Source organism: Hyperoodon ampullatus (assembly GCF_949752795.1).
Source record: "Hyperoodon ampullatus genome assembly, chromosome: 15".
NCBI classification, from domain to species: domain Eukaryota; kingdom Metazoa; phylum Chordata; class Mammalia; order Artiodactyla; family Ziphiidae; genus Hyperoodon; species Hyperoodon ampullatus.
The window spans coordinates 48,682,893-48,703,038 of NC_136928.1; the positions used below are offsets into that span (position 1 = coordinate 48,682,893).

Consider the following 20,146-nt stretch of genomic DNA (forward strand, 5'->3'; position numbering starts at 1 on the left):
AATGTTAATTATCTAGTCTATAGAAAAAAAGTTAGGTAGAGCTCATATGGATTTGCACACTGCTTTTGTTGGGTTAAGGGTCAGCCAACTACGCCCTATGGGGCATATCTGGTCCCTGATCTAGGACTAGCTTTTATAAGTGAAGATTTTGATGGTAGGGAACACAAACACTAAACCTAAATGAAGCAAAATGTTACCCCCAACAAAAGAAAAAAATTCATTCTTTTCGATAGTAGACCTATACTACAAAAAAAAATTGTGCTCAATTATTACTATTATACTTTAAGTTTGGTCAATAAAAATTTTGTGGCAATTGTTTTATAAGTACCTATATAAAGTACCTATGTAACAATAATATTCTCATTTTGCTTCTTAACCCCACAAAACCTAAAATTTATTATTGGGCCTCCTATAGAAAAAGTTTGCTGACCCCTTTGTTTGATCCAAAACCCCCAGGATCCACCTCCCACAGGTTAGGGGCAGCTGCTCCAGTGACTGTCACCCCCCCGGGAATAGGCTGACAAATCAGTCAGGAGGCTGGGTGTGCTGGGGACACTTGGGTAGGCGTGGGGCAGGCAGGACTTGGGATGCACAGACACTTCTTGGCCATCGGAAGCCGCCAATTGGTTGCTAATGTTTTGAAAGACTTGTATTACTCCTGTGTGGATTTTCAGCTAACTGGCTTTCAGGAGGAAGAAAAACACACGCAGTTGTCCTCCTGTGATTTTAAGCGTGTTGAGCTACCCATTGCAGCACCGGAAACCATCGATGTCCTGAACACACGGAAACTTCTCTGGGTCAGCTTTTGGAACAGTGTTATTTGTACACCTCCTGAGCCTGACAAGGGAAAGGACCTGACAGCAAATCAAGAGCAACGGATCAGAGGCTCTTCAGGCTAAGCTCTCCCGACCTTGGATTTCTGCTTTTGTTTTCAGATCCATCTAGGGGCACAGCAATGCAGAGCTGTCAGCCCAAGGTGTCCTTGGGCTCCCCTGTCCAGGCAAACCTGCCCACTGACCTTCTTGGCACAATCAGGATGACTGTTCCACATCCGGCCCCCCCTCCCCCAGAGCCTCCCTCCCACGCCCACTCACACGACCTCACCCCGCCACGGCCCACAGTCTCTATCACTGATTTCTCTTCCTTTCTGGCTTAACCCAGAGCCACCTCCACAAACCTCCAATAACCAAGTCCCCGTAGGTCACGGGAGATGTGCAGGTTGTCTGACAGCTTAGATCACTTTTTGATGACAGCCAGGCCTGCTGCTGTGAATGAGCCTGAGTGAGAGGCTTATGGCCATAGAGAAAGGTGATACAATATGTTCTTTCTCCATCTTATAAACACTGGTTCGATAACTGTATGATTTCTGTCCTTCAGGACCGACAGATCTTTGTCTGTTCTCTCCATGGCATTGTCTCTGCACACAACTGATGTGTGCAAAGACCTTCTGGGATCCAGGCTGCTATGCCTAAGTGTGCCTTCTCAAAATTAAATTTCATTTATTTCTCTGAATAAGTAATACATGCACATAATGCAAACTTCCAATGTTACAAAAAGGTTATACAGTGATAACTCAGTCTCCCTTCCACCCCATCCCCAAGCTTTAAGGGTGGTATTTTATTTATGCCACTGACCTGTGCTGTGTGGCCCTGCCCCAGTGCTTCCAATTATGAAACCCATGTATTGTTTGCATCCGACAGTATTGGTTTTTTAATGGGTCTTTTATTTCAGATGGCTGAGTAAGAATGGGATTCAAAAAATACACAACTGTGCATTCAATGGAACCCAACTAGATGAGCTGTAAGTAGCCCTGACTATTCTTCCAGGTCATTTAGAGGGAAATGGCTCTTACAACTGTAATGTTGACATGGCTTTGTGTTTCCCTTCTTCTTTCCTCAACTCCATCCCCAGGAATCTAAGTGATAACAATAATTTGGAAGAATTGCCTAATGATGTTTTCCGCGGAGCCTCTGGACCAGTCATTCTGTGAGTAGCTTCCCCCACTTCCGTGTGCAAGAGATCAGCATCTTACGTTAGAAGTCAACTTTCTCCAATTCAGGGAAGCTTATAAGGCAGGGCTGGCAATTAAGATCAAATTTTATTTATCTGCAAAGATTTATAGGACAATTTAGGGCTGATCCACATTCTAAATTTCAGTAAAGTAGCAACAGTAACAACAACAACTAACATTTAATGAGCACTTACCAAGTCCCAGCCAGTGTTTTAAAAACTTAAGATGAATTTTCTAATTTAATCCTTACAATAACCTCTGTGGTAGGAGCTATTGGTCCCATTTTAGAGAAGAAAAAACGGGCTTCCCTGGAGGGGTCAATTCATCCAAGATCACAGAAATTTTAGAGCACAGATTCCACACCAAACTGGTCTAACTCATAGTACACTCTTAACCACTCTGCTATACATCTCTTCCCTGAAAGGGAAAGCACAGTTCTCCTTCCTCACTCTCAATGTCCAGGAGTTTCCCTCAAACCAGTGAGATATACACACACATTTATTTTTGGATCCTCTTTGTCTCAATTCCAGATCTCTTGGGATGTATCCAGGGCCTCACAGCCTTGCATCAGCACCACTCCTCCTCTCATTGCTTCCTCATCTCCATTTCTCCCCCCAAGAGTGACTTTCCCCTATTCTCTTCTCATCAGCCCCTGCCCTTCCACAAGGGTCACCCACCTCTTCCCTGACAATCTCAGCCAACAGTGAATGCCTCCTCCTGTGACTCCCATAGTCTTCTTCATGGCTGCAGGGGCCCAAATCTGCAAGAGCTTTTTAAAAATGTGTTTTCCTAGGCTCCAAGCAAGACCCACTACATCTATTGACAAATGTACTGTAGGAATAAGAAAGGAATCTGGAAGGAAGGAGTCAGATGCAAGAAGAAATAGTGAGCAAAGAAATAGATAAACATGTGACTAGATGTAAAGGTTTGCTAGATGATCCTCATATAGCCTGCCTAAGGCCAGTTGGGGCATTTGGGGGCCACTAGCCAGCACCTCTTACTTGGCAGTCAGTATATATATTATCTACATACCATCTATCAACATCACTTCATTTTCACCAAAGAGCTTATCCAGTTGACCCTTGAACAACACAGGTTTGAACTGAGTCCACTTACATGTGGATATTTCTCAATAAATATATACTATCTGTGGTTGGTTGAATCCTCCATGTGGAATCATGGATAAGGAGGACAGGGCTATGAAAATTGGGCATCCGTGGATTTTGGTATCTGCAGTGGGTCCTGGAACCAATCCCCAACAGACACCAAGGGGCGACTGTATTCTCCTTCAGGCTGGAACCCATGCACCTCTGGAATGAGATCCTGTATGGTAGAGCAGAAACTCCATAAGTGGTTATTACTGACGATAAAGGATATGTTGTGACCTTATATGGGACTCTGTCTCTTTGAAGAAGTTCAAAAATTATTCCAGAATGCCTGGTTTCAGATAGGCAATATATACAAATGAAGGGAGTGTCCACATGATTAAAGCACAGATGCCAGAGCAGACTACCTAGGTTTAAAACCAGTTCTTTCACCTCTCTAAACCTCGGTTTCCTCACCTAAAAAATGGCAGAAACAAACAAACAAACAAAAAAAAACAATGGCAGAAACAATAATACCTATTTCCTAATACTGTTTGAAACTTAATAATATTATATATGTGTGTGTGTATATATATATTTATATTTATATATTCACTCTTTGATTCACTCACAGATAGATTTTAAGCACCAGCCGTGTGCTATGCACTGTATATAGTGCAAGGAACAAAAGTTTTTCCTCACAGAAAGCTTATATTATTATAAGGGAAAGTCAGACAATAGAACTAAATATGCAACTTAATAATATCAGGTCATGATGTGCCCTATGAAGCACCAAGTAGGGCACGGGTGTAACAAACGGGAAGCGCCAGGCATAGAGTCCCTGCATTCCAATATACAGAGTCTTCAGAACTTGTAATGCTTAGTCAATGTTTCTTATTCTTAGAGTACCTGGGAGACAGACAGACTTAGAGAAAGTGCTTTTGATGCCTTTGACCAGCAGAATAGCAGTGTGTCAATTTCACTTAGCTAACAGTCCTGAGGGTTTTGAATGTGCCTAAATAGGCACCTCTATCTGTCACGTAAGAACATACCTGTGATGGGGTAGGTTTTCATATGTGACCTGTACCAGGTACACTATAAAATCACAGCACCTTAACCACTGTCTGCTACTGAGAACACTCAAGTTGGACGGGATCCCCAACTAGCTCATTACCCAGCTGAGGAAACCAGAGACAGAAATGCGAAGTGACATGCTATCTATCACACTGCTGCCATTAAGTGGCAGAGCTTAAACCAGAAACTACATCCCATGTAGTCCCAACATACCATGTCACCAAAAGTACATAAACATGACCAATCAAGCATCTAAAAGGGCCCCTAAAATTAATTGTGAACTAAAATAGGGGGGAAGATAACTGTAAACACCAGACCCCTGAGCCCGAGAACACCAGTAAGTGACACACACACACACACAGCATAGAAGAACGTCCCCTGCAGTTGACAAGCAGGTCCCAGGCTGAGGCACTGTGCAGTGTGTCTGATCAGTGTTCAGTGGAAAACACAGACATGAATCCACAGCCAGCCCTGCCACGAATGCCGGCAAGAAGGGATGCCGTCATCACCAGCAGTTCTGCAGGGTCCTCGAGTTACAGGCTCATTTTCCACACTTTTACCACAGAAACAGTGAATAAAATTTATAGAAAATCCAAAGGAATTATGAAGCACTTGCTATGACTTAAAAAGGCAGAGAGTGATAATACATTCCTACATCTTTTCATGTCAGTGCATGAGGATATACGTGCAATATCCTGGCCGAAAGCCCAGCCTGTAACTGCTAGTCTCCTTCTCCTCCCCTTAGGGGCAAGAGGGTTGATCAGCTTAACAACAAGCCTCCTTTTTTGGGGCTTTCAGGTTAGTCCACAGATGTCTTACCAGCCTCTCTGGCTGCTAACCTGGGACTCTAGGGCCTATCCCATCCCCTACTTCTGCAACCTGATGCGCCAACCCCCGCTAAACCCTGGCCTGAGAGCTGCTTGTTTAGTGTGTGCAGAGGACCAGCCCACGCTGGTGCTGTGGGTTCATGGGTTGGAGAAGGAGTGTGTGCAGACCACTCAGCCCACAGTAGATGCGGCTCAGGTTAGGGCTGTGACCGTGGCTTGGGTCAGATTCCCCTCCCAGAAAATCAGAGTGTGATGTGGGTATTTGCATGCAAAAGGTTTACTGGAGAGTGCTCTTGGAGTCTGTGGGGAGTGCTTGATGGACGCAGAAGCAGGCTAACAGGGAAGTTGAACTACATTGCATTTGCAACAGAAGCTTCCACTAATCCTATGGGGAGCTCTGGCCTTAAGATGGCCCTTCAAAATTGACTGAATTAAGGTAAGGGGCCAGGCCTTTTCATCAACAGTCATTGGGTGCAGGCTGGCCCTGAGGAAGAGCCAAGTCTCGGGTGAGTCAGGCGAGGGCAAATCCCAGAGCAGAACTCAGCTATGGGCCACCTACGCTGTGAGTGGTCTTCAGCTGCCCTCAAGCCATGGTTCTAAATTTGACCTTGCATCAGAATCACCCGGCATGCTTGTAAAACCCTAGATGGCTGATCCCCATCCCCAGAATTTTTGATTCAGCAGGTCAGAGGTGGGCCTGAGAACCTGCACCTCTAACAACTTTGCAGGCGAAGCTGACGTTGCTGGTACAGAAAGCACACTGAGAATCACTGCCCTAGAACCAGTGCTGGGAACGGGGAAGCTTGTCCGGGTCTCCAGAGTATCTCCTCCAAGAGCTAACTGGGGTGAATCTCCCTCCCCAACAGGCTCAGTGTTTTGTCCCTAGTAGATATATGCAAGGGATTCTAAAAGAGTTAAGGGGAGGGCACCCAAACCAAACATAACTCCTTTCCTGAAGGCAAAAATTTTAGTTGAGTGCAAAACAGGGAGCCTCTGAACACCTGAGGGTGCAAGGATGAGATGTTCCACTGCAAAGAGAAATAGATGCAGAGAAAGCTAGGGGCACACAGACAAGCTCCATTGAGTTTCCCAGGAGCAGTCTAGCATCCTGACTTCCCCCTCATGAGTCTTGACCTTGAACATCAGTAGCCATCTGAGTTTTCACCTGATATTCTGAACTCACTCAAGTTTTCTTTTTCTTCCTTCCTTCCTTTCCTTCCTTCTTTCTTTCTTTTTTTTTTTTTTTTTAAGCAATCAAGCAATTGCTGTTTCCTTGGGAAACCATTTCCTGTGGGGAAAATTTAATGCATTGCCTTTGCAGGCTGGAGCCGGTACAATCATATTCTGATGGTTTATCAAATTGGTTTGGCTATAGCTCAGATTCATTTGATAGTTCAGATTCAAACACTGAGGTATTTGTATAAGAATGATTCTCTTCCATTACCAGTGTACGCACAGTCCTATAGATAAGCAAATTGCCTTTTTATTCCGCCTGGGATCATGAAAGAGAGGTCTTCTAGCCATCTGTCAGTGTAGTATACACCAGAAATGTGCTCTCACTTATGGAAATGATTGACCTGTAACAATATCTTTGCTGGGAAAAGTAGAAATTGTTCAAATCAAATTTGTGGCACTGGCTATAACACACTTTATTAAATGGGGCACAGAGCACAGTTTAACTCTCCTGCCTCAGTGTCTTATTACTGACTGCTGTTTCCCTTTCTACTTTGTATCTCAAAATCAAGAATCCTAACAATGTTGAAACAGTTCAGGATTATGAAATCTCTTCAGCCATTGTCTTATGAGTCTCCTGTTGGTACTACGTTTCAGGATTTAAATTCTCAAAACCAGCCAGAATGTAGCATGTGCGGAAATGTTAACCAAAGTGGCACCTTAAAAAGAAAGGCTGTCAGCATGAGACCAGCCTGAAAGACAAGGATTAAAAACACCAGCCCATGATTACCCCTTCCCCTGCTGATATAAATGTCTATGGACTTTTCTTAATCCGTGGAGATACCAGAGAAAACATTTTTCTGCCAGTCCAAAATATGGAAGTCTTATGATAGTTTCCATGTTTGCTCACCCCAGCAAGTATGCAGTAAGCTTGAAGTAAACACTTCTACAAACACTTTTATTTCCCCATCACCCAGGAACTACTTCTGCTAAAGACTTTTGCTTTACCAAACTCTAAGTGACTCTGCATCTCTCTCCTACCAACCACTCCCTCCTTTCAATATCCACCAGCGGAAGCTCGGGATCCCAGGACACTGACAAGATGCCACAGTCCCCCAGAAGCAAAGCCACCTAGTGAAAATGACAGCAGCTCATATATTTTGGAGCTGTGATGAGGAGGAACCCAAAATACAAGCTAACTCCAGAACACTCAGCAGACAGAAAGGCACCAACGCTTCCCGAGCAGGCTTCCCCATCCAACACCTAGTCGCTGGATTGCATGCAGGTCAACCCACACACGCATTAGTCTAGTTAGTCTTCAATCTGTGTCTGCTCCTTGTAAACTTTGCACAAGGATGCTCTCTTCCTTGATTCCTTTGATACTCTCAGTCACATATAATTGCCTGCTGCAGAAGCACCGTTTTGCTGAGTCCCCTTTAAATCCAGATTTCCTCTCAATCTGCCTTGCATCTTTCTCCCTTTAGAATTGCTCTTCTGTGAGACTTGCTTCAACTTCTCATTTTTTTTATGATGCTGAGGCATCTCTGTATCCACTGAGTAGATTTCATGAACCCAGCTCTGTGCCAAATATTAATACTGTGTAGAACACAAAAGTATCTTAGTAATCCCTGCTCTCAGAGCATCTGAAACCTGGCTGAGGAGACAAAACAAATATACATGAAAAGCTGAATAGTATGAAACAACAGAAGAGATAATACAGGGTACCAGAGTCTCTGTAAGTGCTAGAGGTCAGAGGACATCACAGCTGGCTGGGGTGATCTATCTAGTTCCTTTCCCAATCCTCCATCAGTGCCATTCCCCAGCCTATCTTTGAACAAAGCAACAATTTTCCGGGTGCTTACTATGTGGAAGGCACTGCTGAGAATGCAAGGAGCCCTCTGCCTTCCAGGAGAGAGAAAATGCAAATACAAACAGCTAGTATATAAAGCAAAAGATGGTAAGTGAGAGAGGCAGAAAGTATACAGACTATAGTGCTATTGCACTCTTAATGGCGTTCAAGGAAAAATACATCTACAGCTGTTAAAAATGATGGGGATGATAGAATCTCAGAGACTTCAATGCGAGTCTGTTTGGGTACTCTATTTCCGCATAAAAGCTATCCTTAAACTCAGTGGCTTAAAACAATCATTCCATTTTCCCCACAGTTTTATGTTTTAGAAGTTTGGCTGGCTTGTCTCTGATCCACGTGATGTCAGCTCAGGTCGCTGGGTCCGGGGGGTCTACTCCACGCTGTACCCTTCATTCATATATCTGGTGCATCTGGGCTCCTTGGTACCTCTACACACACACACACACACACACACACACACACACACACACACACACACACACACACACACACACACACACACACACACACACACACACACACACACACACACACACACACACACACACACACACACACACACACACACACACACACACACACACACACACACACACACACACACACACACACACACACACACACACACACACACACACACACACGCGGCATCTCATCCTCCAGAACCCTCTGTGCATGGCTTAGACTTTTTCCAGCATGGCACTCTCAGGGCATCAGAGTTCTTTCACTACAGCTTAGGGCTCTATAAGACCAATTTAGAAGCTATCAGTGCTCTGAAGGGCAAAGTCCAGAACTGGTACAGCAACACTTTCATCATACATACCATAGGCCAAAGACATCACAGTTCAGCCTGGATTCAAGGGAAGGGCAAACAGACCGTCTATGGGAGAGTATAAAGAATTTACAGTCATCTTTAATCGACTACAGAGTCAATGAGAGAATACCATGGCATTGCACAGAATACAAAAATCTGTTTATTTTTGGAAATGTTCAATTACTGTGATTTTTGTATATTTTAAAATCAAGGGGGGAAGGCATAACTAAGTAAAAATAGTCTTCTGTTTTGTATCACTTGATTTTAGAAATATGACAAATGTTGATGGCAGGTAATAAATGATTGCCCTGGTTTAAATTATTCCTGAAGCACTTTGTTTACACCTTCACCTCATTCCTTGGAGGAAGCCTTGAACTGCTTTAGACAAAACAGTCAATCTTTGCTCCCTTCCATATTTGAGGGAAAAAAGAAGACCCCATAGACCAGGCAAAACAAGAACTTGGTCACTGGGACCAGAGTATCAATAGCAGAACTGGTCAGAGGAGCAATTGCCTGAAGAGAGAAACTAGAAAGATTATTTTAGGGCAGAGAATAAAGTTGAGAAGCTCTGGAACAATGGAAAGGCTAAGTGGAGAACAGGACAGGACAGCTGGATCTTTCAGCAGCAGAGAGTGAAGACTCACCACAAGGACAAAGGTTCATGGATCAGACACTTATCTCCAGGGACCCCAGCTCTGAAGAATTAGAATACGTAGGCAAGAACTAGAAAAGAGACCTTGGAACACCGAGAACTTTTACCTCATGGTGATGGCAATGAATGCTGTGAGCAGTAGTTAAATTCCAGATCTATGTGGAAGGTAAAGCCAAGTTATTTTGCTGAGGGTTTGCATGTGGGGTGTGAGAGAAAGAGGAGTCAAGGATGACTTCCAAGTTTTTGCAGGAACAACTGGAAAGGCTGTAAGTAGAGCAGGTTTGGGGAGATATCGGGAGTTCAATTTTTAATATCTAAAGCTTCACCTTCTTATTTGACATCCAAGTAGAGATTATAAGGAGGTAGCTGAAATATGAGTCTGGAGTTTAGGAGAGAAAAGCAGCCTCAAGATAAAAATTGGGAGGGAGGAGGGGACATCAGCATATAAATAGTGTTTAAGTCATAAGACTAGAGGAGTTCACCTACAGGGTAAGTGAAAATGGAGGAAAGAAGGCGAGGCTCTGAGCCCATGGGTCTAAAAGTTGGAGTTCAGGAAGGAACCAGCAAAGAAGAAATGTCCAAAGAGTCAGGAGACAAATATAACTAGATATAAAGAAAGTCACCAGGAAGATGTAAAAATTCTATATTTATACGTACCTAAAAAATTATCCTCAAAAATATGTAAAGCAAAGATTAACAAAACTTGAAGTAGTAGTATACCAATCCAAAATCATAGTCGGAGATTTTAGTGTACTTTTCTCAGGAGTGATAGAACAAGCAAGCGAAAAAATCAGCAAGCACAGTGAAGTATTTGAACAGTAGCATTGACAAATTTGATCTATTTGGCATCTAACAAGGAGGGGAACTAAGTAAAATATACACAGGTTTTACATAAATGGTAATCCTTAACTCTGATCATGCACATTTGTCTAAATATCAAGCAGGGCTTTAGCAGTCCTGAGATTATTGCTACTAGTCCTAGGACTTAAGGGCTCAGTGAGGATGTGGGATCTGGGACGACTCGTAGCTGCTGGATCCTCAGCAGATCTGTTTGATGACAGCTGGAATCACAGAGGAGCTGCTGCCTGAGGTAAAGAAGGGATGGGAAATGCCTAAGTTCACCCCTCTGCCCACCCTCCAGTCCCATTTGCTGAACCCAACTGAAAGCTGATTGACAAGGTGTTACCTGGGAAATGGAACCCTTGGAGGCCACCTCTCCTGCAATACAGAGCAGAACACAGAAAAGGGCAAAGAACGGATGTGAGAGAAGTGAGGCAAGACCAGCACATCATGTCCAGTGCTTTGTACTTCATTGGAAGTGTAATGGGGAACAATTGACTAGTTATAAGCAGGAAGTCACAAGTAATTGGCATTTTTAAAATATCACCCAATCTGCAGTGTAAAGATTGCATTAGAGAGAGAGCTAGATGGCCACGATGATTAACTTTATGTGTCAAGTTGACTGGGCCATGGGATGCCCAGATAGCTGGTAAAATATTATTTCTGAGGGTGCCTATGAGAGTGTTTTCAGAAGAGATTAGCATTGGAATCAATAGACTGAGTAAAGAAGATTCATCCTCCCCGTGTGGGTGGGCATCATCTAACCAGTTGAGGGCCCTAATAGAACAAAAAGGCAGAGGAAGGGCAAATGTGCTTCTTTTCTTCCAGAGCTGGAACATCCATCTTCTCCTGGCCTTGTGCATCAGGGGTCTTGGTTCTTGGGCCTTCAGACTCTGAGACTTAAACCAGTGGCTGTCCTGGTCCTCAGGGCTTTGTCTCTGACTGAATTATACCACAAACTTTCCTGGTTCTCCAGCTTGTAGATGGCATATCATGAGACTTCTCGACCTCCAAAATCACATGAGCCAAATTCCATAATAAATCTCCTCTTATGTATCTCTATATATCCTAGTGGTTCTACATCTCTGAAGAACCTTAATACAATGATCATGAGAAGAACAGCTATGAGACTGTTGCCTTTCTCTCTAGGCAGAGATTATGGTAACTTAGACTAAAGCTGTGGCAAAAAAAAAAGCGGATCTATTTGAAACAAATGTAAAAGTTAGGCTTGTGAGAAGAAGAAAACTGAGTCCGAGGGAAGGAGGGGGAGGGGTGAAGGATGACTCCCAGGCTTCTATCCTGAACGACAGGGGGAGATGGAGGAATCATTTGCTAAGATAAGAAAAGCAAAAGGACGAACATATTTACAAGGAAGATGGTAAATTCAGTTTTGATATTTGCAAGTTATCAAAAGAGTGGGATCTGATGGACAATGGATTATCTGGGCTTGGAGTTCAGAAGTAGTATCTGAACTGGGATATACATTGGGAAGCCATCAGCATATACCTGGTATCTGAAACCAAGGAAGTGGGTGAGATCACCTGGGAAGATTATGTACAGTCAGAAAGGGGCCTGAGTTTAGAGGAACGCCAATAGATAAAGGAAAAAGAAAAAATCAGAAATAAGTCAAAGTAAATGTCAGAAGAAATTGAAAAGAATGTGATGCCAAGAAAAAGACTGTCTCAGGAGGGAGAAGTGTTTTACGGGTGAAATGTAATTGAGAAATCAAGAAGGTTAGAACTAAGAGCAACTTCCAATGAAGAACTAAGGTTAGAACTTCTAATGAAGTACAAAGTGCTGGATATGATGTGCTGGTCATCATAGTTACCTTAGTGTGTATTGTTTCCCTAGGGACTGGGAAGAAACTGAGTTGGAATGGGAAATGAGGAATGGTGACATAAAGTAGGGACACCTAGTATAAGAAGTTTGATTGGGAAAGGGAAGTGACAATAGGGCAGCAGCTACGAGTAGGTTTCATTGAACAACAGGAAGCATTATAAACTTTTGAGCAAGAGAATGAATGACACAATGAAAACAAGGCTTTGAGAAGGTAATTTTCACCAGACTGGGAGAACACATGGGGTACCAGATGCATATTCACACCCCCAAGTGTCATTGCTCCTAGCACCCAGTGCTTTGACTTACAGGAAATGCAGACATTAGAAGATTCTCCTTCACCAAGTATACCCAAGGATGCTTGAAATGAATCCATCCTGGTCATCACTTGCTACCACTCCCATCAGAAGTACTCATTTACGGCCAACCTTCTGGCCCCAACAGGTCTAAGCTGATGCCATTTAAATCTCTTCACTCCCACCCCACTGGTCAGGTTGTGTTGAGGGTTTCAGCTGCCAACAGTGCAGCCAGAAAATGGTCCATGTTACTGGTGTTGCTGCCAGAAAGGATGGGATTCTGGAACCCTCCAGTGACAGGGACCTGGTTAAAATGACCATTTACACTGGTTTCCATATAGACCTCCTGTTTCACCAAGGCAGAGACTCTCCGACAAAGCAAGAACAACTGTGTGTGTGTGCGTGTGTGCGTGCATGTGTGTGTGTGTGAGTGAGATGTTTTCTGATAACAGCTGCCAGTCATCAAGTGCTGTCTATTGGTCAGGAAGTTCTCTATGTACTTTAGCTCATTTAATTTTCACAACAACCCTCTGAGGTAGGTATGATTATTATTCCTGTTTTATAGCCGAGGAAACTGACACATGGAGAAGTGAGATAACTTGACCGAGGTCACCAGTCTAATAGATAGAGGGGCAGCGTATACGAGCAGGCAAGTCTGGCTGTGGATACCATGCTCACCACCACCACTCTCTATTGCCACTTTGACTTTGTGCTGAGGGTACCTCTGTTGCCCACCAGATACCTTTTCCCCTTATGGTGTGTTCTCTTTGCATCCTTTTCTGAAATATGGCCACAGAGACCACCCCAGCTCACTGGATATATTTTTACATCTAGTTTTATGGTGAGGAGGAAATGATCTCACTTCCTCGGTCCTATGGAAATTCGTGGGTATCTATTCTATAGATAGCCTGTGGAAGGGGAAAGAGATACATTTAAGCCCCAGATCAGCCAGGATGCAAGTACATCCAGGATACAGAGTGGCATGTTATCTATGTCCTCCTACCACAAATATAGGGGCCAAATGTCCCTTTAGCCAAATATTGATCTGACCAAGGTGTGCTGGATGAATTGGAGTCTCCCTCCTCACCCACGTAAAAATATCACTACTGTGGCTGCTATGTTGACAGCTAACAGAGCAGAAAATGTTAGGCCCATAGTAATCAGGTTATGTTTACCTTTTCTCCTTACAGAGATATTTCAAGAACCAGGATCCATTCCCTGCCTAGCTATGGCTTAGGAAATCTTAAGAAGCTGCGGGCCAAGTCAACTTACAACTTAAAAAAGCTCCCCAGTCTGGAAGCTTTTGTCACACTTGTGGAGGCCAGCCTCACCTACCCCAGCCACTGCTGCATCTTTGCCAACTGGAGGCGGCAGATGTGAGTCTTCTCGTGTCCGCCCCTGAGCCCTACTTGGGCATTTCTCCAATGCAGACCTTGGTCCACAACTTCTACACCTGTGTGGCATGAAGAGGATCCCCTGGCAGAGGCATCCACGATGAAATCCCTTAGGCAGGGCTTCCCTGGTGGCGCAGTGGTTGAGAGTCTGCCTGCCGATGCGGGGGACACGGGTTTGTGCCCCGGTCTGGGAAGATCCCACATACCACGGAGTGGCTGGGCCCGTGAGCCATGGCCGCTGGGCCTGCGCGTCCGGAGCCTGTGCTCCGCAATGGGAGAGGCCACAACAGTGAGAGGCCTGTGTACCGCAAAAAAAAGAAAAAAAAAAAAAAAGAAGAAATCCCTTAGGCATAGTCTAGATCAAAGCTTTAGTGTTCTCTGTGAAAATGGGCTCACACAGGAGAGGGCTACCCACATGGTAGGCTACCAACCAAATATTAAATGAGCTAACAGGAAAAACACCAAGCAAGCCTGACTCGCAGCTGATGCTTAATAAATATTTGTTCCCTTTTCCCTTTGTCCCGACATGGATTTATCCTTCAAGTTCCAAACTCTGCACCCCATAAGTGTGCCAGGGACCATCAAAGTCAGCTTTGGAAGGGAGAAGCATAAATGCCATAGCAAAGACTGATGCACACACCCGCAACACATCCCAGCAACTTGAAACCTACCTAACCCATCTTTGGAGCTTAGCACCTCAGAGGGAGGACTAAGATTGTGACATCTGTTCACTTTGGCTTTCCAGGCTGCTCAGGTTCCAGGAGCCCCAAAGTACAGAGGGTAATCCAAACAAAACCAAGTCCTAGTGGGTAACTGGTTAAAAAGTTGAGGTTCTGGAGAGAGTGGAGAGGGAGTACTTTAGAGATTACATGTCCAGGTATTTAAAGGATCCACTGGAGATATAGTTTATGGGCTATCACGAGTTCTCAAAGCTTTCTGCCTCTCCTAAACTGATAAAATTCATACCACACAGTGGCACTCAATCAGATGACGCCTCATTCCCACACTTGTACAGTAGCCCAGCATGAATACAGCTTCTGGGACACTCTTTCACCACTTAATGCAGTCTCTATTACTCAACCTTAACATGCAGACATGTCCCCTACTCTAAAGCAAAGTGAAACAACCAAACAGTACACACCCTAAGTTAACTAGCAGTCCACACTCAGACCCATTTAAAGGATCTGCAGAAAAGGGGCCGCTCTTCAGAATTAGCATGCATCATTGGAGAACTCTCCAGAATCAGACACTCCTCACAGATTAGCTCGAGGGCCAGGGGATTTCTTCCTAATGACTAGAATTCTTAAGGGCTTGGGCTTGGGCTAAGGCAGCAAGGCCTGCCTCTTTTATATTCCAGGAAGAGATATTCCAGCCAGGGCAAGAAAGATACCCATTTCACTGCCCAAACCCTGGAACTAAATACCCCCCAGGAGAAATCTCAGAGGACGTTAAGATCACTGAAGGAGCTGTACATCATGTGCTGTCTGCCTCAGCGCCCACACACCAGAGAAATATATCCTCTTCCTCTGTTGCTGAGACTCCCCTTGATAGTGTAGATGTGGCCTCAGGGCTCTCCCGACTAGAAATCTCCGCGTCTGCCTTACATTGTACCATGACTTGAAGGCTTCCCTGATCCCTCCAGACCACCGGGCTCTCACCCTTTCTAGGTCCCTATTGTAACTTACATCAGGGCTTGTCAGGTGCGGCAAAGGAGAGGCCCATGCCTCTTCTAGGAAGATGTGCCAAAACGGGGTAACAAAAATAGCAATGGTTTTTAGTCTTTAACAAATTCACAAACCCAAAACAATATGGCTCTGCTATTCAGAAGATAACTGTAGGTGTGGTTAGGTAATGAAATTTGAGTTTAAAGTTGTGTGATGAAATCGTTCTTCCAATCCCCATTTGGAAATAATGCCTGAAGTGTAAATGTTAGGCCCTTGTGACTGTGACATTTTGGCCAATGGACCTCATGGACTTTTATGGAAAGACCTTATTAACCATGCCCCTCATCTGTCATTTAACCAGTTATGTCCATACTCAGCTTGCACTGATATTTTGCCCTAGTTTTGTTATTTATTGTATTTAGGCCTTTTCTTTCCAGCTAGATTTTAAACTGATGCACTGTGGCATATTCATTAAGTACTCACATAGGGCCTAGACCTCAACATGAACTCAGTAAGTAACCCCATCCTCTCTCTTCATATGGCTGATACTTGTCAAGTACTCACTGCCAGGCACTGTAATACTTTGCAGCTTTATCTCATTTAATTTTCACAAAGGTAAAAACACCATTTTTATTCCCTTCTCACAAAGGGAGAAACTGAGGCTCAGAGACAGTAAATAACTTGACAAACACCAAACAAACTCAGATCCAAACTCTCTGGTCTGTCCGTCTGTCTCCAAAGCTCAGGCTCTCGGCCACTCTGCCATGCATTTCCCAAGTATCTGTTCATTGATTTATTGGGATCCAGGAGTACTACTTTTTAACCTCACCCCAAACTGAATTCCCAACTCTTTATAATACTTAGGGTTTGCCGAGGTACTGCAGAGGCATGATTTTATTTCCCCTGCTTCCATTTTTCTTTCTATTCTTCTCTAAGAGACATACATTGTTTACCTTTCTCCCACTCATGTCATTGGGTCACTTCTGTTTCAGGAAAGGGAAGCATCTATATTTAAAATATGTTCGTAGCAGTATCAAAAATAAGCATCTTCACCGAAGCCAACATAAGCCCCGGGAAGCGAAGGCTGTGTCTGTCTAGATGGTTAGTCAGATCTGTTTCAGTGAACCGAATCACAGTCTGTTGGCACCAGGTTACTTACTTCCTGTTCCTAGAACTGGGCTGCCACTAATCCAATGACAGGGTTTAGGAATTGGGAGTCAGAATAAGAAACAAAGTGATTCTCTTGTCCCCTCTTTGCCCATCTCTGAACTTGCCTCACCTTTCTTGTAAGATCTCTGACTAAACCAAAAGATTTTCTGCACATTTTCAATTACACATATGTTAACTGTTTAACCTCCTTAGCGTAAACTGTGACTGATGTGAGAAGCCCTATCAGTCTCTAAAACAACAAATGACACATTATCCAGGAAAGAAAAAAGGAGTCCCTTGATCCAAGGGAAAATGACTTTCTGGCAATTCAGTTCACTTTCTGGAGGGCAGAGAAAGGAGAGGGTTCTCACTAACGGCCCCTTCTCCTAGAGGCTGATGTGGAAAAGTTCAGTCCGGGTCTGCTGGCACACTTGGCCAGCCCTCATCATTTAGTACCTAATGGAATCTTTACCTCCTCCACGCCCCAGTCACTCTCTCCATCTTACTGGGGAGGGGGGTCTTTGAAGAGTTTTAACACTCACCTCCCCACTCACTTAAGAGATTATGTTAAGGCCCGAGAGAAATGCAGTCACTTACCATTGCTGTGAGCTTGCCCCTCAGGGAGGGAGGGAGCGAGGGAGGGAGGGAGGGAGGGAGGGAGGGAGGGAGGGAGTGTGTGTGTGTGTGTGTGTGTGTGTGTGTGTGTGTGTGTGTGTGTGTGTGTGTGTGTGTGTGTGTGTGTGTGTGTGTGTGTGTGTGTGTGTGTGTGTGTGTGTGTGTGTGTGTGTGTGTGTGTGTGTACACACGCATTTCCATCCAAAAGAAGACCCAATGTGAAACATTCCCATTCCTTAAGCTTTTTCTTCAAAACAGAACTATTACCCTCTGGCTCTACAGGCACTATCCACTTGTCTGGATAGAATATTTATCATCTGGCTTTCATTCAAATCCCTTCTGGAAGTGCCTCTCTTCTGTCGATGAGGCCTCTTGTACACTGGGGTTTAAAGGGAAAGCTAAGACAGAAATGTGAGCCCGAGAGGAGCCAGCTCCTCAGGGGATGAGTTACAGTCTTGGAATAAATTAGCCCCCCTTGCACCTGCATTTGCCCTTTTGGGCACTCACTAGCGAACTACTTAATGTGAGAGAGCCAGGATCACCTTGCAGACAAATACATGCCTGAGGCTTGTTGAGTGAAATAATAAAGAATAGGCCCCTCAGTAACATTTCAGGCAAATTAGCAGACCTCCTGGTAGCCTGAGTACCAAAGAGCCAGGGACAGGGCTGGCTGGGAACCAACTACAGGCTCTGATCTTCTAATTTATGTAGATAAAATAAACTCTTATTTGAGTCAGAGGACAGTCCAGATCTTCCGGGACTGGAGTTTAGAGTAGAGGAAAGGGGGTATACCCTACTCAGGCATATGAAGAGAGGGCTGAATGGAGATGGGGAAGGGTGAGCGTAGAGTTGATATTAGGTCTGTAAATTATTTGCACTTAACAGCAAAGCTGAGCTAGTCCCAGGCGCCTTCCTCCCCACATTCAGGTTGTGGCCAGATGGTTTCCCCAGTGGGCCATCCAACTCTAGGAATATATGCACGAGTTGTTCTCTTCATTTACAGTAAGCAGCATTAACCCTTGAGTTTAGCCTCAAGGGCAGACAAACTGTTAGAAGAAAAAACAAACTCTCAGGAAGAAACCCCACTCTCTACCCCGTGTAAAGACAGTGATATATTTGCCATTCTGGATCCAACATACTGATTCCATTCCTTTTTGTATTTTTCTAGCTCTGACCTTCATCCAATTTGCAACAAATCTATTTTAAGGCAAGAAGTTGATGATATGACTCAGGCTAGGGGTCAGAGAGTCTCTTTGGCAGAAGACGATGAGTCCAGCTATGCCAAAGGATTTGACATGATGTACAGTGAATTTGACTATGACTTATGCAATGAAGTGGTTGACGTGACTTGCTCCCCCGAGCCAGATGCATTCAATCCATGTGAAGATATCATGGGGTATGACATTCTCAGAGTCTTGATATGGTTCATTAGCATCCTGGCCATCACTGGGAACATCCTGGTGCTCACGATCCTGATCACCAGCCAATACAAACTCACGGTCCCCCGGTTCCTCATGTGCAATTTGGCCTTTGCCGACCTCTGCATTGGAATCTACCTGCTGCTCATAGCATCAGTTGATATCCACACCAAAAGCCAGTACCACAACTATGCCATTGACTGGCAAACTGGAGCAGGCTGTGATGCTGCCGGCTTTTTCACTGTCTTTGCCAGTGAGCTCTCAGTCTACACTCTGACAGCCATCACGCTGGAAAGGTGGCACACCATCACCCACGCCATGCAGCTGGAACACAAAGTACAGCTCCGCCATGCTACCAGCGTCATGCTGGTGGGCTGGATCTTTGCTTTTGCAGTCGCCCTCATTCCCATCTTTGGCATCAGCAGCTACATGAAGGTGAGCATCTGCCTGCCTATGGATATTGACAGCCCCTTGTCACAGCTGTATGTTATGTCCCTCCTTGTGCTCAACGTCCTGGCCTTTGTGGTCATCTGTGGCTGCTACGCTCACGTCTACCTCACAGTGCGAAACCCCAGCATTACGTCCTCCTCTAGTGACACCAAGATTGCCAAGCGCATGGCCGTACTCATCTTCACTGACTTCCTCTGCATGGCGCCCATCTCCTTCTTCGCCATCTCTGCCTCCCTCAAGGTGCCCCTCATCACTGTGTCCAAGTCAAAGATCCTCCTGGTCCTGTTCTACCCCATCAACTCCTGTGCCAACCCCTTCCTCTATGCTATCTTCACCAAGAACTTCCGCAGGGATTTCTTCATTCTGCTGAGCAAGTTTGGCTGCTATGAAATGCACGCCCAGACCTATAGGACAGAAACCTCATCCACTGCCCACAACTTTCATCCAAGGAATGGCCACTGCCCTCCAGTTCCCAGGGTTACCAGTGGTTCCAATTACACACTTGTCCCCCTAAGCCATTTAGCCCAGAACTAAAACACACTGTGCAAATGCTTCTGAGTGCTGAATGACTATTAAGACTTGCCTTTGAAGAATATGCCGTGGCATAGCTGACAGAGCGCTTCTACGTACTTCATCTAATTTAATCTTCCTGGCACATCCACAAGGTAAGGTAGTCAGAAACTATTAACTCCATGTGATTCATTAGGAAGCTGAAGTATTCATAACAACATTAATAATTAAAATAATGAAATGCTACATCACATTTGTTTTATCCTTTATAAATGTTCAAAGTGCTTTTGTTCAGGTCATCTCAGCCAAACCCTATAAAAGTCCTATTAAACAGGCAGAACAGGAATTATTCTTGGAGTTTTACAGATGAGAAAAACAAGACTCAAAGGGTTAAGTGACTTGTTCAAAATTGCTTGGCTTACAAAAGGCAGAGCCAAAATTAAGTGTTCTGACTCCCAGGGAACTTCC

General features: G+C 44.5%; 1 protein-coding gene across 2 annotated transcripts in view; it reads left to right on the forward strand.

Annotated features, from left to right (window-relative positions):
• Positions 1–19,702, forward strand: part of FSHR (follicle stimulating hormone receptor) — a gene marked incomplete at both ends in the record, with an annotated part of 170,976 nt that extends 151,274 nt beyond the window's left edge. For both annotated transcript variants that reach the window (XM_079720561.1, XM_079720562.1), the window contains 4 exons: positions 1,732–1,800; positions 1,912–1,986; positions 13,669–13,854; positions 18,469–19,702. In XM_079720561.1, coding sequence (XP_079576687.1) covers positions 1,732–1,800; positions 1,912–1,986; positions 13,669–13,854; positions 18,469–19,702 — 1,564 coding nt within the window. The remainder of the gene's footprint in view (positions 1–1,731; positions 1,801–1,911; positions 1,987–13,668; positions 13,855–18,468) is intronic.
• Between the last annotated feature and the right edge of the window lie 444 nt (positions 19,703–20,146).